The sequence below is a fragment of the Pongo abelii genome, chromosome 17 (genome assembly GCF_028885655.2).
Source record: "Pongo abelii isolate AG06213 chromosome 17, NHGRI_mPonAbe1-v2.0_pri, whole genome shotgun sequence".
Classification (NCBI taxonomy): Eukaryota; Metazoa; Chordata; class Mammalia; order Primates; family Hominidae; genus Pongo; species Pongo abelii.
Window position 1 is genome coordinate 57,229,085 of NC_072002.2, and position 12,134 is coordinate 57,241,218.

The 12,134-nt window shown below is 35.0% G+C and overlaps 1 protein-coding gene across 2 annotated transcripts in view; it reads right to left on the bottom strand.

Annotated features, from left to right (window-relative positions):
- Nucleotides 1-4,044: 4,044 nt before the first annotated feature.
- Nucleotides 4,045-12,134, bottom strand: part of RIT2 (Ras like without CAAX 2) — a 254,480-nt gene continuing 246,390 nt past the window's right edge. Inside the window, exon 5 of one of the 2 annotated variants that reach the window (XM_063717002.1) lies at nt 4,045-4,465. In XM_063717002.1, coding sequence (XP_063573072.1) covers nt 4,349-4,465 — 117 coding nt within the window. In that variant the 3' untranslated portion in view covers nt 4,045-4,348. The remainder of the gene's footprint in view (nt 4,466-12,134) is intronic. The other variant, XM_063717003.1, reaches the window with a different exon arrangement.

Sequence of the window (12,134 nt, forward strand, 5' to 3'; positions counted from 1 at the left end):
TAGACACAAGCGTATTTTTCCACACATGCTTCTTTAACTGCTGGGAAAGTAAATCCATCACTTTCCTGCGAATTCATGCACATTGAGAAATGTGATTTAAATCAATGGTCCATTCAACTGTCTATTACTGTCTTTTCTTCCTCAGTGGGATCTCTCATAATTGCTCCTTAGTTTTCATTTCCATACTCAATAAATTATTAAAAATAATAGCTTATATTATGCTGGTCTTGTGGAAGAGGGAGAAATGGCTAGGTTCAGCTGTGAAAACCCAAGTTTAAGCAAACTGAGGAAACTAAGCCTGGCTTATCAATGTTATATAATTTGCTCAAGATCTTATGGCTAGTACATGATGGATGTAACAAACATTATTTTTAATTTCACACGTTATTTCATTACAAAAAATTAATTAAATGAGTGCTCGTTAGATGCTAGGCAGCAGTGTAGACACTGTGGATGCTCTTTACTAAATCAATAAATACTTGTTAAATAATGCTCAACTACATGGAGGTGGAATATACATGAGACTCATGAAGAAATGGCGCCATCTTTGTTAACATCAATCCAAAGAATGTGTACAGTGAAGGTTCACCGATGACTTAAAGATTATCAAGCACAAGAATGCCACTCTTTAATTCATTATTTAATTTACTCTTGGTAGTATTCAAGTGGAAATTGGAATATCAGAATCATCATAGAATCAGGAACCTCAATGACGTTTTTTTCCCCAGCCTTTCTCCTAATTTAGTACACCAATTATAAAATGTCTGTGACAGATGACTGTCTGGAGTGGGCTTGAATACCTTTAATTAAGGGGCTTTCACTTCTGTACTAGACAGACTGTCACGTGGCTGGAAGCTCCAGTTGGTGAATTCTGCCCCAGATGGAATCCCAAATATATTTACACGCAAGCTTTTTCTTTTAAATTTAGTCCTAATATCATTTGTGGAACAAATTTTATTATTTCCTCTAAATTAGCAGTCCCCAGACTTATTGGCACCCGTGACCGGTTTCATGGAAGACAATTTTTCTACGGATGGTGGTGGGTACGGTTTCAGGATGAAACTGTTCCACTTCAGATCAGGCATTAGTTAGATTCTCAAAAGGAGCACACAACCTAGATCCCTCACATGCACAGTTCACCATAGGGTTCGTGCTCGTATGAGAATCTAATGCTGCAGCTGATCAGATAGGAGGTGGAACTCAGGCAGTCATGCCTGCTGCCCCACTGCTCATTTCCTGCTGTGCAGCCCAGTTCCAGGCCACGGATCAGTACAGGTCCATTGCCTGGGTTTTGGGGACCCCAGTTGTACATGATAGTATTTCAGTTCTGATTTCTTAGATAATAACTGTTCAGAGACTACTTGCCTCAATACTTCACTAAGTACTGGAAAATATTGTTTCTCTTTATATGGTCTTGCCTTTATCATCTTGTCATACATTATTTATTATAGTTGCTGCACCAACATTCATTTTTAGGCCTGATGTAAAAGTTGTTTGAACCCCAGTTGTACCCTGTCCCCTTTGATCTGGTTAAAACTTTCCATCCCTGTATGGTTGTTTTGGATATAGCCCATTTGTCCCTCATGTCACACACCAAAAGCCCAACACAGCTCACTGCTGCTGACCACAATAAAACTTATAATTAACAACAGAATCATATAAATAAGTTCTCCCCTTTGTATGTGTTTCCTTTAAACTAGTGAATCCACAAGTTATGAGGAAAAGTTTAAAGGATAATATTCTTGGACCTTAATAAAGGTATAGTCCCACATATCCTTTCTCTACTCTCTCTGCCTGTTGGTTGTGTTCCCTGCCACCTCCAGACTTCCCATTGGCCCTCATGGGCACCCCTCTTCTCTCTGGGATCTGTAAGTAATACCTTTCTTCTGTTTTATTTGTTTAGTTTTATCTTCTTATTGTGCCTCACATGGCAAACACACATTAACCTAACTTTCTCCCTGGACATTGGTCTCCTAGAGAGTGGCTACTTGTCTTGTTTTATGGCCACTCATAAAGACATCAAAATCAAATTAAAGAAAAATCACAACACATATGGTTCAGATTTATATATTAACAAAACTTGGATAATTAGAACTCTTCTTAATAATAGAATCAGCTGAGTTATCTTCTGAGGCTGTTGTATCTTCTTCTTTTTTTTTTTTTTGAGACACAATGAGTGCAGTGGTGTGATCTCGGCTCACTGCAACCTCCGCCTCCCAGGTTCAAGCGATTCTCCTGCCTCAGCCTCCCGCATAGCTAGGACTACAGGTGCATGCAACCATGCCTGGCTAATTTTTGTATTTTTAGTAGAGACAGGGTTTCACTATGTTGGCTAGGATCTGCCCACCTCAGCCTCTCAAAGTGCTGGGATTACAGGTGTGAGCCACCACACCCAGCCTGTACCTTCTATAATTCTTTTCTAGGATTGAATTTTGTTACCTAATAATTATAAAGCAACATTCTCAAAAGGTATGAAATCCTTCTGAAACAAGAACTCATCTATAAAATGCTACTACTGAAGATCCATACATAGGGAAATTCTAGGCAAGAAAACAACCAATAGGGTAGGCCAAGAAGCAAGGGCATGTCACTGTATTTCATGTGAAAGGTTTCCTATAAAGTTGGGCAATATGGCAGCCCTGCTGAGATGATAAGAAAAAAAAAATTCTTTGATAAGAGCATTCAGAATAGAAGTTTTGCCTTAAATCTTAGGAAATTCACTTTTAGCAGTTTTGTCAATATACCTTTCTATAGCTTTATAGTACACAAACATTTCAAGTCCTTAATGGCTTAATTTCCTACAAAAGACTGAATATTTCACTTTTGGAGGTTAACTTTCTCATCAACAGAAACAACTCTGTTATTATCACCATTATGATGTGGACTGCAAAGCTATCAATTATTGACTTGTGGTCTATGTTCCGACTGTGATGACCTACATCGTGCACTGGGCCACTCTTGCAACCGCTAACTCATGTTGAGATATTATTATTCAGTTCATGTTTGTAAAATATCTCTAAGATTAAGTCTTCTATAACTGCCACAGCTCCTATTCATCACCTAAACTCTCTTAACCCTGTTGCATTCATCAGCAACACACATTTTAACACTTAATATTTTCTAATATTTCATAGTCTGGTATGATATTATATCTCAAAAACTACATTTTAAACTATATTTCAAACATTCTGAAGAAGTCATAATCATTTACATGGTCATGTAAAATCATTTATGTGATGTGAATTTAAGTGTGTGTTTGTATGTGTGTGTGCATATACGCACACACACACACATATATTCTAGCTATTATTTGCTAAATAATTAAACACATTTTATATTTCATGATACAAAAATAAAACGACCATTGATTTATTATGAATAAGGTATAAAGTAACACCTGGACACACAACTAATCCATACTGAATCTGTTTAAGCCAGATATTATATGTGCCTCTAGATAACCAAATGTCATGGACGCATACTACTGAGGAAAACTTACAAGCCAAGAAATAAGAAAGCAAACACAATCACCAAAACTCATTATTCCTCAGCCTGGGCCAACCAGGTGTAGATGTTCTGTATGTCTCATGGCCAAAGGTGTAGAAGGGTAGACGCTACCTTGGCCAGTGTGCTGGGCTTACAAGCGAAAGTACTCTGAGGGAAACAACAAACTTTATCGTGTTACCTTACAAAATATTTATACATCAACTTAAGAGTGGCTACGTAACACTTAGCTTCTCTAAGTAACAAGACTTATTTCAAATGATCTGGGGACACAGGAACCATGGTAGGGAGTGTGTACAAACGCCCTGGGAACATCTTGTATGTCAGGGATGTGAACATTAGCCAATGGCTTTGTCCCACAGACTCATTCAGTCTCACCCTTTGCCAGGCTGCCAAACTGGAGAGGAAAGTGAATATCCAGGGCCATCTCCATTGTCCTTCATCATCTTGCTTTAAAAAATAATTCCTCTATATGTGAATTTTTATATTAAGTAAAAAACAAAAAAAAAATCAAAAAGGATTTGTGGACTTTTTTCTTTTAGTGTAACACTTTATTTTAATTACAAGTGACAGGAAACCCTCTCAAACTGGCTAGGCCATTGAAGAAAATCGATTGGCTGATATGGCTTAAAAGTCCAGAAACAAAACTAAATTCAGATATGTCTTGTTTGTTGCTCAAATGTGATCAAGACCTAATTTTTCTCTCTTTCTTCCTCTCTATCCATTGAAGGTTCATCTACATTGTAGACCTGTGCAGATTCAGACACCACCTCATGATGTCAAAATTGCTGCCAGAGGAAAAAGGTCTTCTCTCTACAACAGTTGAATAGAAGTCCTAGTCCTCTCATTGCCTGGATTTGCATCCTGTGCCCAATACTGAATCTATTGCTGCAGTCCATGGAATCCTAAACCTTCTCTGTTCACAGCAATCTGGTGTCTCAATAGTCTTTTTCATGATATCCTAGGTCAAAATAAATACACAACAGTTCTGTTTATTAAGTAATTAGGTCCAAACAACTTGATAAGTATTCATACCCTAACAACATAGTAGCTGCTTGAATATATAATACACATATATATTTTTAAAAGCACTTTTATTTTTAAATAAACATAATTACCTAGTAATGGGATGTGTGGGCTACAGCAAAATTTCTCAAATGTTAGAATCAGATTAGACACTTCCACTCTTATTTCTCATCCCATATTAATTTTTTCATGCAGCATTTGTTGTTTTTATCATGATAATAACTGAAAAACCAGCTTCATAAACATATGATATCATTTGGAACATCACTCAATCCAATGTCGTTTGTAGTGTACTATAGAGGTATCACAATGAGTATCACCGGATGTGAGTATCAATGTGGCTCTCTTAAAAGTTTATAGTATCTCATGATCCACACTCTGAAAGCCAAAGATGTCATTAGAATGATAGAAGACGCTGCTTGGGCTTAGCTGTCCTAACCTAGTCCTTGACCTGAGGGTGAGGCTGACTTCATATGACTGAGTGTGGAGACATTTTCCAAGGGGAATTCAAGATGCTGTTTAATAAAATGAATTGAGAATGTTGCTGGGCAGTAAGATCTCCATTATATCTAATATGTTTTTCCTTATTATTGAAATGTAATTATATTTATTTGCTTTTTGTGTTTTATCTATTGAATGAGACTTAAAGTTCCCTAACGGCAGAAGCCTTTCTATAGTTGAAAAACATTTAAAGTCTATACTTTTGATACATTAAAGTCCATAAGGTTCATGTTATTAGTTCCCCTCTGAGTAGAAAAATGCTGATCACATAAAAGATTATATTTAATAAATGATTTTTGACTGCTTGAGAATGTGAGAGAAATTCTTATGAGTAAAAACACAGAAGACACATCTAGGAACATTTTTTTCCCTAAGTAATATTCCCCATATTTATTTTATACACTTTGATTTTAGAGTTATTTAACAGTTCTAGTAATTTTATTCCCTTTTGTTCTTCTCCTCGCTGTTCCTTGATGAGTTTTTAATTTTAAAAAAAGATGAGAATACATTAACAAGGAAGAAAGAGCATTTTTCTTCTGCCAAACAGAAGGAATATTCAAGATGATAAAAGTAGATATCAGAAACTTGTTAAAGCAAGTCTTCAAAAAGAAAAGAATGCCGCACTCCTAAAATTCATATATTTTCAGGAAGGAGGGGGCAAATTTTCTAAACTTACATAAGAAAATTAACTTCTCTGTCCTTGGAAATAATTTTGAAGCAGAGAGAGGCTACATGGCATAGTGTAAACAGTACTGAACTGGGAATCAGAGAACAGTTAGTGAACTGTGGCCCTGGGGGAACACAACATCACTTTCTTGCTGATAATTCCTGAGTTTAACTTGGAGAGCAAAGCTTTAGATATGGTATGGGAAATGAAGGCTGATTCTCCATCACAACATCATTCCACTGGGAGATGGAAGGGAGCAAATTATGAATCAACATAACCCTGCTCCCATCCCTGAATTATTGAGTATGAAACTAAAACCTTGGAGAGGCTTAAACAATCTATCAGCTGCTAAGCTTACGTTAGAAAATTAGCTCATGATATGTAATGGTCTTTCTTATACATTTTAATTCCTTTTAACAGTTTAAATAGAGCTTGAGTAATAGCTTCTTAATGTTCACTACAGAAGGTAACTAAATCTTTAATGGACTCTTGCTGCAGCCTGCTTAATATTGTAATTTCATTGAAGTCTATGTAAAAGAAGTTTTCTTCTACTTTTTTATATATTCATACTTGCAGATTTGTTGAGGATCCATGTTTCAGTTAAACTGTTTTGCATAAACACAACTAGTATTTGCATGTGACTGACATGGAAATCTTTGCAATAGAAGAAACTTTGTTTACGTTTGTATTGAAATCTTTAGATTAGAAAATAAATTTTAATTGAAAAAGTAAGAACTGGCCAGTGTTTAATTTCTATTTATGTATGTGCAGGACCAAGGACCTGTCTTGTGTTTCCCAGCTGTGCACTGTGAAACCACCATTTTGCCTCTTTCTGGTATGCAATGCATTTCTCCCTTTAATCAGGTTCTGGTCTCAGAATCTTCATCATGCCATGTTATGAATCAAGAGAAAAATTGTAAACCAACTTCCCTTTACTAGAGGATTTGACTTTTTTTTTAGGCACCAACATGCGAAGCTGAAGGTCTAATGATGTAATTTTGTGCAGTTGTCCATAGTTGGGGAAAGAGAGTGAATCCATATGAGAGATGGTTTGCAAGGAGTCCAGATAAGGTTCACACAGGGCTTCCTGGTGTCATGAGAATCACACTGCAGAGCCAGGAATCTATTCCTCTGAAATTGAACTAATCATGCACAGGCAGCATGTGGTTTAAAGTTTATTTACATAGTTTAAAACTAAGCAGGGAGAAAAATTGAGAACCAGAATAGTCAGCATGTCATGGTGACTGGCACCCTCATCTTTTCTACATATCGCTTTCCTGTCTCTCGGCTCTCCCTACTACTAGAGTGTCTGCCACCTCTTTTCCCCACTTCCTGTCATTCATTTAGTTTTTCATCCCATATTTTCCTTTATTCTCTCTGTAGTTTTAGCATGACATTCCTGTCCTTTGAGATAAGTAACAATGGATACAGTCTTGTGTTTCATTTTGTTTCAAATTTTGACTTTACCCCTTGGGCATGTTACTTTATTTTTTATAAGCCCCAGTTGCCTTCTCTCTCTTTTTTTTCTTTTTTTCTTTTTTTTTTAAAAAAAGGTAATGTATCTACTTCACAGAATTATTGTGAGGCTGGAATGAGAGAGAATATAAAGAGGATAGCACTTTACATACTGTAATGTACTAGTAAAGTGTGTTGTGTTGTTGCTGATGTTTTTATTTTTCCATGACTAGCAAACCTTTGAACATGTGGAAACAGAGATGCTTGGTGGTATGCAGGCAAAATCTTTAGTCAATGCCAGGTCTGCCCTCCTTATTCAATATGCTGAGTTCATGTAGCTGAACTATTGTTTAAAAACATGTTTTAGGAGTTTTGCAAATGGAATATAATTGGAAACCAGGAATATTTTTATTACCAGTACAGATAGCTTCGGAAAAAATGGAAAATATAAGACACCTATCAGTGAAGCCACCCTTTTTGTCTTCTTTACCCATCTCCACCCAAATCTTTCTATCCTGTGTTTTGTCTGTCCTTCTTTCTGGTGAAGAGGGTGATCTAATCTTTTCAATCTTAACAGAGTTCTAGAGATACAGCACAATGACTGGCTCAGCTATTTGCATTTGAAAATAGCATAGAAGGGATGAATGCTGTACACCAAGGATTTAACCTTAGATAATGTCATTTATCACCACAGAGTATGTGAAGGAGATAGTTTGGAAAGGGCTTCCTTTAATCTGTAATACCTCCTAAGGCATCAACAGATTTCTTTTATGGAAGGGTAGGATTTGTGAAGGTCAAATCATAAATCCAAAAAAAATTCAATTCATTATTCAGTTAGTCACTGAAATTGAACTATACGGACTCAAAAAGTTTAGAGCTAGAAAGGTAGAAAGGTCTGTACAGGTCATTTGGTAGTTCAGCACTCTAACTTTTAGTATAGAAATTAGGTCTCAAAGAAGGGAGATGATGAATATATTTCTCATTACAATGACCAATATTACGTAATTCATGTATTTTCTCCCCCAGTGAAGATATTTTTATGGCATATTCAAATAATAATAGTACATTCTGAAACCAAACATCAATTAAACTGTGCCTGAAACTTTTTTTTTTTTCCAGAAAACTACACTGATTAGTTGAGAAAGTATGTTCATGTGGAGTTATCATTTTTAGGAGAGTAGAAAGGGAGTACCTAAGATGAGACAGAAAAGGAATGAGATCTTAAATTAACTTTGTTTTCAATTTCATGCCTCTTTGCTCTCCTTGGTCTCTACCACTTGTGAGAAAAGTAATCACATGGGGATGAAAAAATAAAAGCAAAAACCATGAATAACATTATTACTGAAATTGTAAAGTTAGTAAATATCACTAGAAAACACGTTCCCTGGTAATTTTGAAAAATATATCTTTTGTGTTTATGTATTTAAAGATTCATATTAATTTTAGTACAGGTTTTTTTCTAATAAGTAATAGCCAAGAAGTAATAAGTAATAGTAAGAAATACATTGTTAAATGCCAGCATTATGCTCCTATGGGAGCATTTAACTCTTTGTTGCCACATAATTTGATATTTTGTGAAAATGAGCTACTATCCCATGGTATTAAAATATTTGACGTTAAGTTCTTAAGAAATTCAGGGATTTAGATTTTTTTAAAATCCTGCTATCCCTGGTAAGAGTAGTGGAAAATCCAAACCCTCACAGTCTTAAACTCCATTTTCGCTAGATGGACTACTCCCTGTACTAAAGAATGGCAGGGGGAATTAGCCACAGAGAACATTTGTTCTAGTTTTCAATGTTCTGCCTCTTCTTTACCTTCCACTATCCTTGAGAAATATCATTTTTATAGTTTCACTTTCTGTGACAGACACTGACATTTTTGAAACTAAAGAAGAAAACTACCAAATTATTAAAACAATCAAGACAGCTCAGATACAGGTAGAAGACATATGGTTAGGGTGTATATTATATAAATATACACATAAAATTTAAGTATTCAGTTATGTTTTGATTAATGTTTTATTCCTGCTCTATTTTTGACCTGAGAGAGATCTTTGTTATTTTCAGATGACTTTGAAATTTTAAATATTTTTTGTTATTTTTGTGGTTATCTCTATGAAGGTAACTTTGTTTTGCTAATTGCTATTGTTTTCTTCCCGTCAATATTTTTTAAGTTCCTACTTTGTGCTGGGTTCTGGTCTAGATTCTCACCATTCATGAGTAAACAATTAAAAAAAATGCTTATCTCTGTTTTGTGTTTGTATACACTATATATATATATTTATGCATATACACAAGTAGATACATATCTATATACAAATAAAGATATATGTGTGTATATATGCACACACATATGCATAGATATGTACGTTTATATACAGCTTGAGCATCTCTATTCCGCAAATCTGAAATCTGAACTACCCCCAAATCCCAAATCTTTTGAGCACAAACATGATGTAACAAGTGAACAATTTCACACCTGACCTTATCTGATGAGTTGTAGACAAACCACAGTCAAAACTTTATTTCATGCACAAAATTATTAAAAATATTATATGAAACTAACTTCAGGCTATATGTATAAAGTGGACATGAAACATAGATAAATTTTGGAAATGTATATTCAGGGCAACCTAAATCTATGTCTCTTGAGTTGCAAGAAATATTTAAAAAATAATGAATTCTGTGTTTAGACTTGGGTCTCATTCCTGAGATATCACATTATGTATGTGCAAATTTTTCAAATTTCAAAAATCATTGAAATCCAAACACTTCTGGTCTCAAGCATTTCGGATAAGAGATACTCAACCTGTATAAGCGTATTCATATACATACACACACATTATATATATAAAATATACACATATAGTTGACCCTTGACCATTGCAAGGGTTGGGGCACTGACCTCCTGTGAGTGAAAAATCTGTGTATAACTTTTGACTCTCTAAAAACTTAACTAATAGCCTGCTGTTGACCAGAAGCCTTGTTAATAGCATAGTTGATTAACATGTATTTTGTATGTCATATATAATATATTGTATTCTTATAATAAAGTAAGCTAGAGAAAGAAAAATGTTATTTAAATAATCAAAAAAAGAGAAAATATATTTACTATTTATTAAATAGAAGTGAATCATCACAAAGTTCTTCATCTTTCTTGTCTTCAGGTTGAGGAGGCTGAGAAGGAGGAGGAAGAGGAGAGGTTGGTCTTGCTATCTCAGGGGTGAAAGAGATGGAAGAAAATTTGAATACAAGTGGATCCATGCATTTCAAACCCATGTTGTTCAAGATTCAACTCTGTGTGTGTGTGTGTGTGTGTGTGTGTGTGTGTGTATAAGTTATATAATCAAACACTGCAATTTCCTGCCTCTCTCTCTTTCCACCTACTTCCAAACTTATTCCCCATTGGCAACCACTTTCAAAACATTTCGTTATTCTTTTGGTGTAAATCTCCATGTCACTACAAACGATGCTTACATTGTAACTTCCTGAGTTTTCTATGTTAGGCATTTTCTCCTGACTTTCTCTATGGAAGGTGAGAATTTAGCTTTCTGTACCGCCCCCCGCCCGCCGCCACCAATTCTTACTTCTACTCATCTATTTTCCTCATATCTTTATGGCATATTTTGACTAGAGTACTAAGTGCTATTCTAAGTGACCCTTGTAATTTCTCCACTACTTAAAAAATCTTCCCTAGGATTTATAACTATTTTGGTCTTTGTTTATGTTTCTATGTGCTTATCACTAATTCAATATCAAAATCTTCTCAAATTATTCACATTTTATCTCAATATATTTTAAATACATCAGGTATTTTACCAAGTCGATCTTTTTAAAGAATCTTCTACTAGAAACTTCTGACTGGTTCCAATATGAATGATTTCTTTCCAAACCTGTGAACAGCTTTCATCCTGGGACACTTTCACCATCTTCCTAGAAATTTTCTCTTTATTTTGAGCCAAATCTCTTCTTGCCTGAATATTACATTTTCTCCTGTATTGTTCTACTCCTTCATTGTAACAGAGAATATCTTCCAAAAGTTTGATAACAAAAGGTACAGGGACGAAGTATATTTGATATCTTGAATTCTGAAATATCAGTCTTATTTAATAAGTGAGCTGGGTATGAATTTTATTGGGATTTATCTTCAGAGTTTTTAAGGCATTGCTTTACTGTTTTTAAAATTCATTGCTGCTATTATGTTATACAAAGCAGAAGCTATTTTCATTTATGATCACTTGCATATCACCTGACTTCTTTTTTGTTTTATTTGTTTTTATTTTCTCTTTCTGCAAGCTGATAATCTTCGTTCTTTACATGTTCTTTTCATAACAGTATATTTTGTTACTTTTTTATTTTTGAGTTTTTTCTTAAGTTTCCTCCTCTACCTCCTGCAAATTATCTTTTAAATGTTGTTTGTTTTGGTTTCCAGTTTTTCTAGTTTTCATGTTCCTCAAATGATAGGTCATCCAATATTTTCTGCTCATAATTAAAAGTGAAGCATTAAAAAATAAAACTTTTTTTTCAAAGTTAATAAACTCTAAGTGGTTGGGCAGAACTTGTCAATTGCAGGCTTCAATTATGACAGTTTGGGATTTGATGATTGAGTTTTAATCTCAATGTATTTATAGGTATTACATGCTCATAGGCTACTAATTTTCTTCTGGAAACACTAGCTCCAGTCTCTGTATCTGACTGCGAGATTTCTGGGAGTTCAGTGAAAGAAGAGGGCTGGCTTGTAACATATAGTCACCCAATGTTCACTAAATTTCTCTCTGTTGAGTTTAGATCCATTTCCCTTAAGTGAACTGGTGTCCCTGCTACAGAGACACAGTCTCATCTTTCCAAATCCAATCTTTTCGTACCTGGGAGAGGGATAATAGTATAGTTGTGTGGCAAAAAGGACTGGATCTCGTATTATAGGTTCTTCTTATACAGACTTCCCATCAACTCTCCTGTTTGTGCCCTACCCTGACTCCATC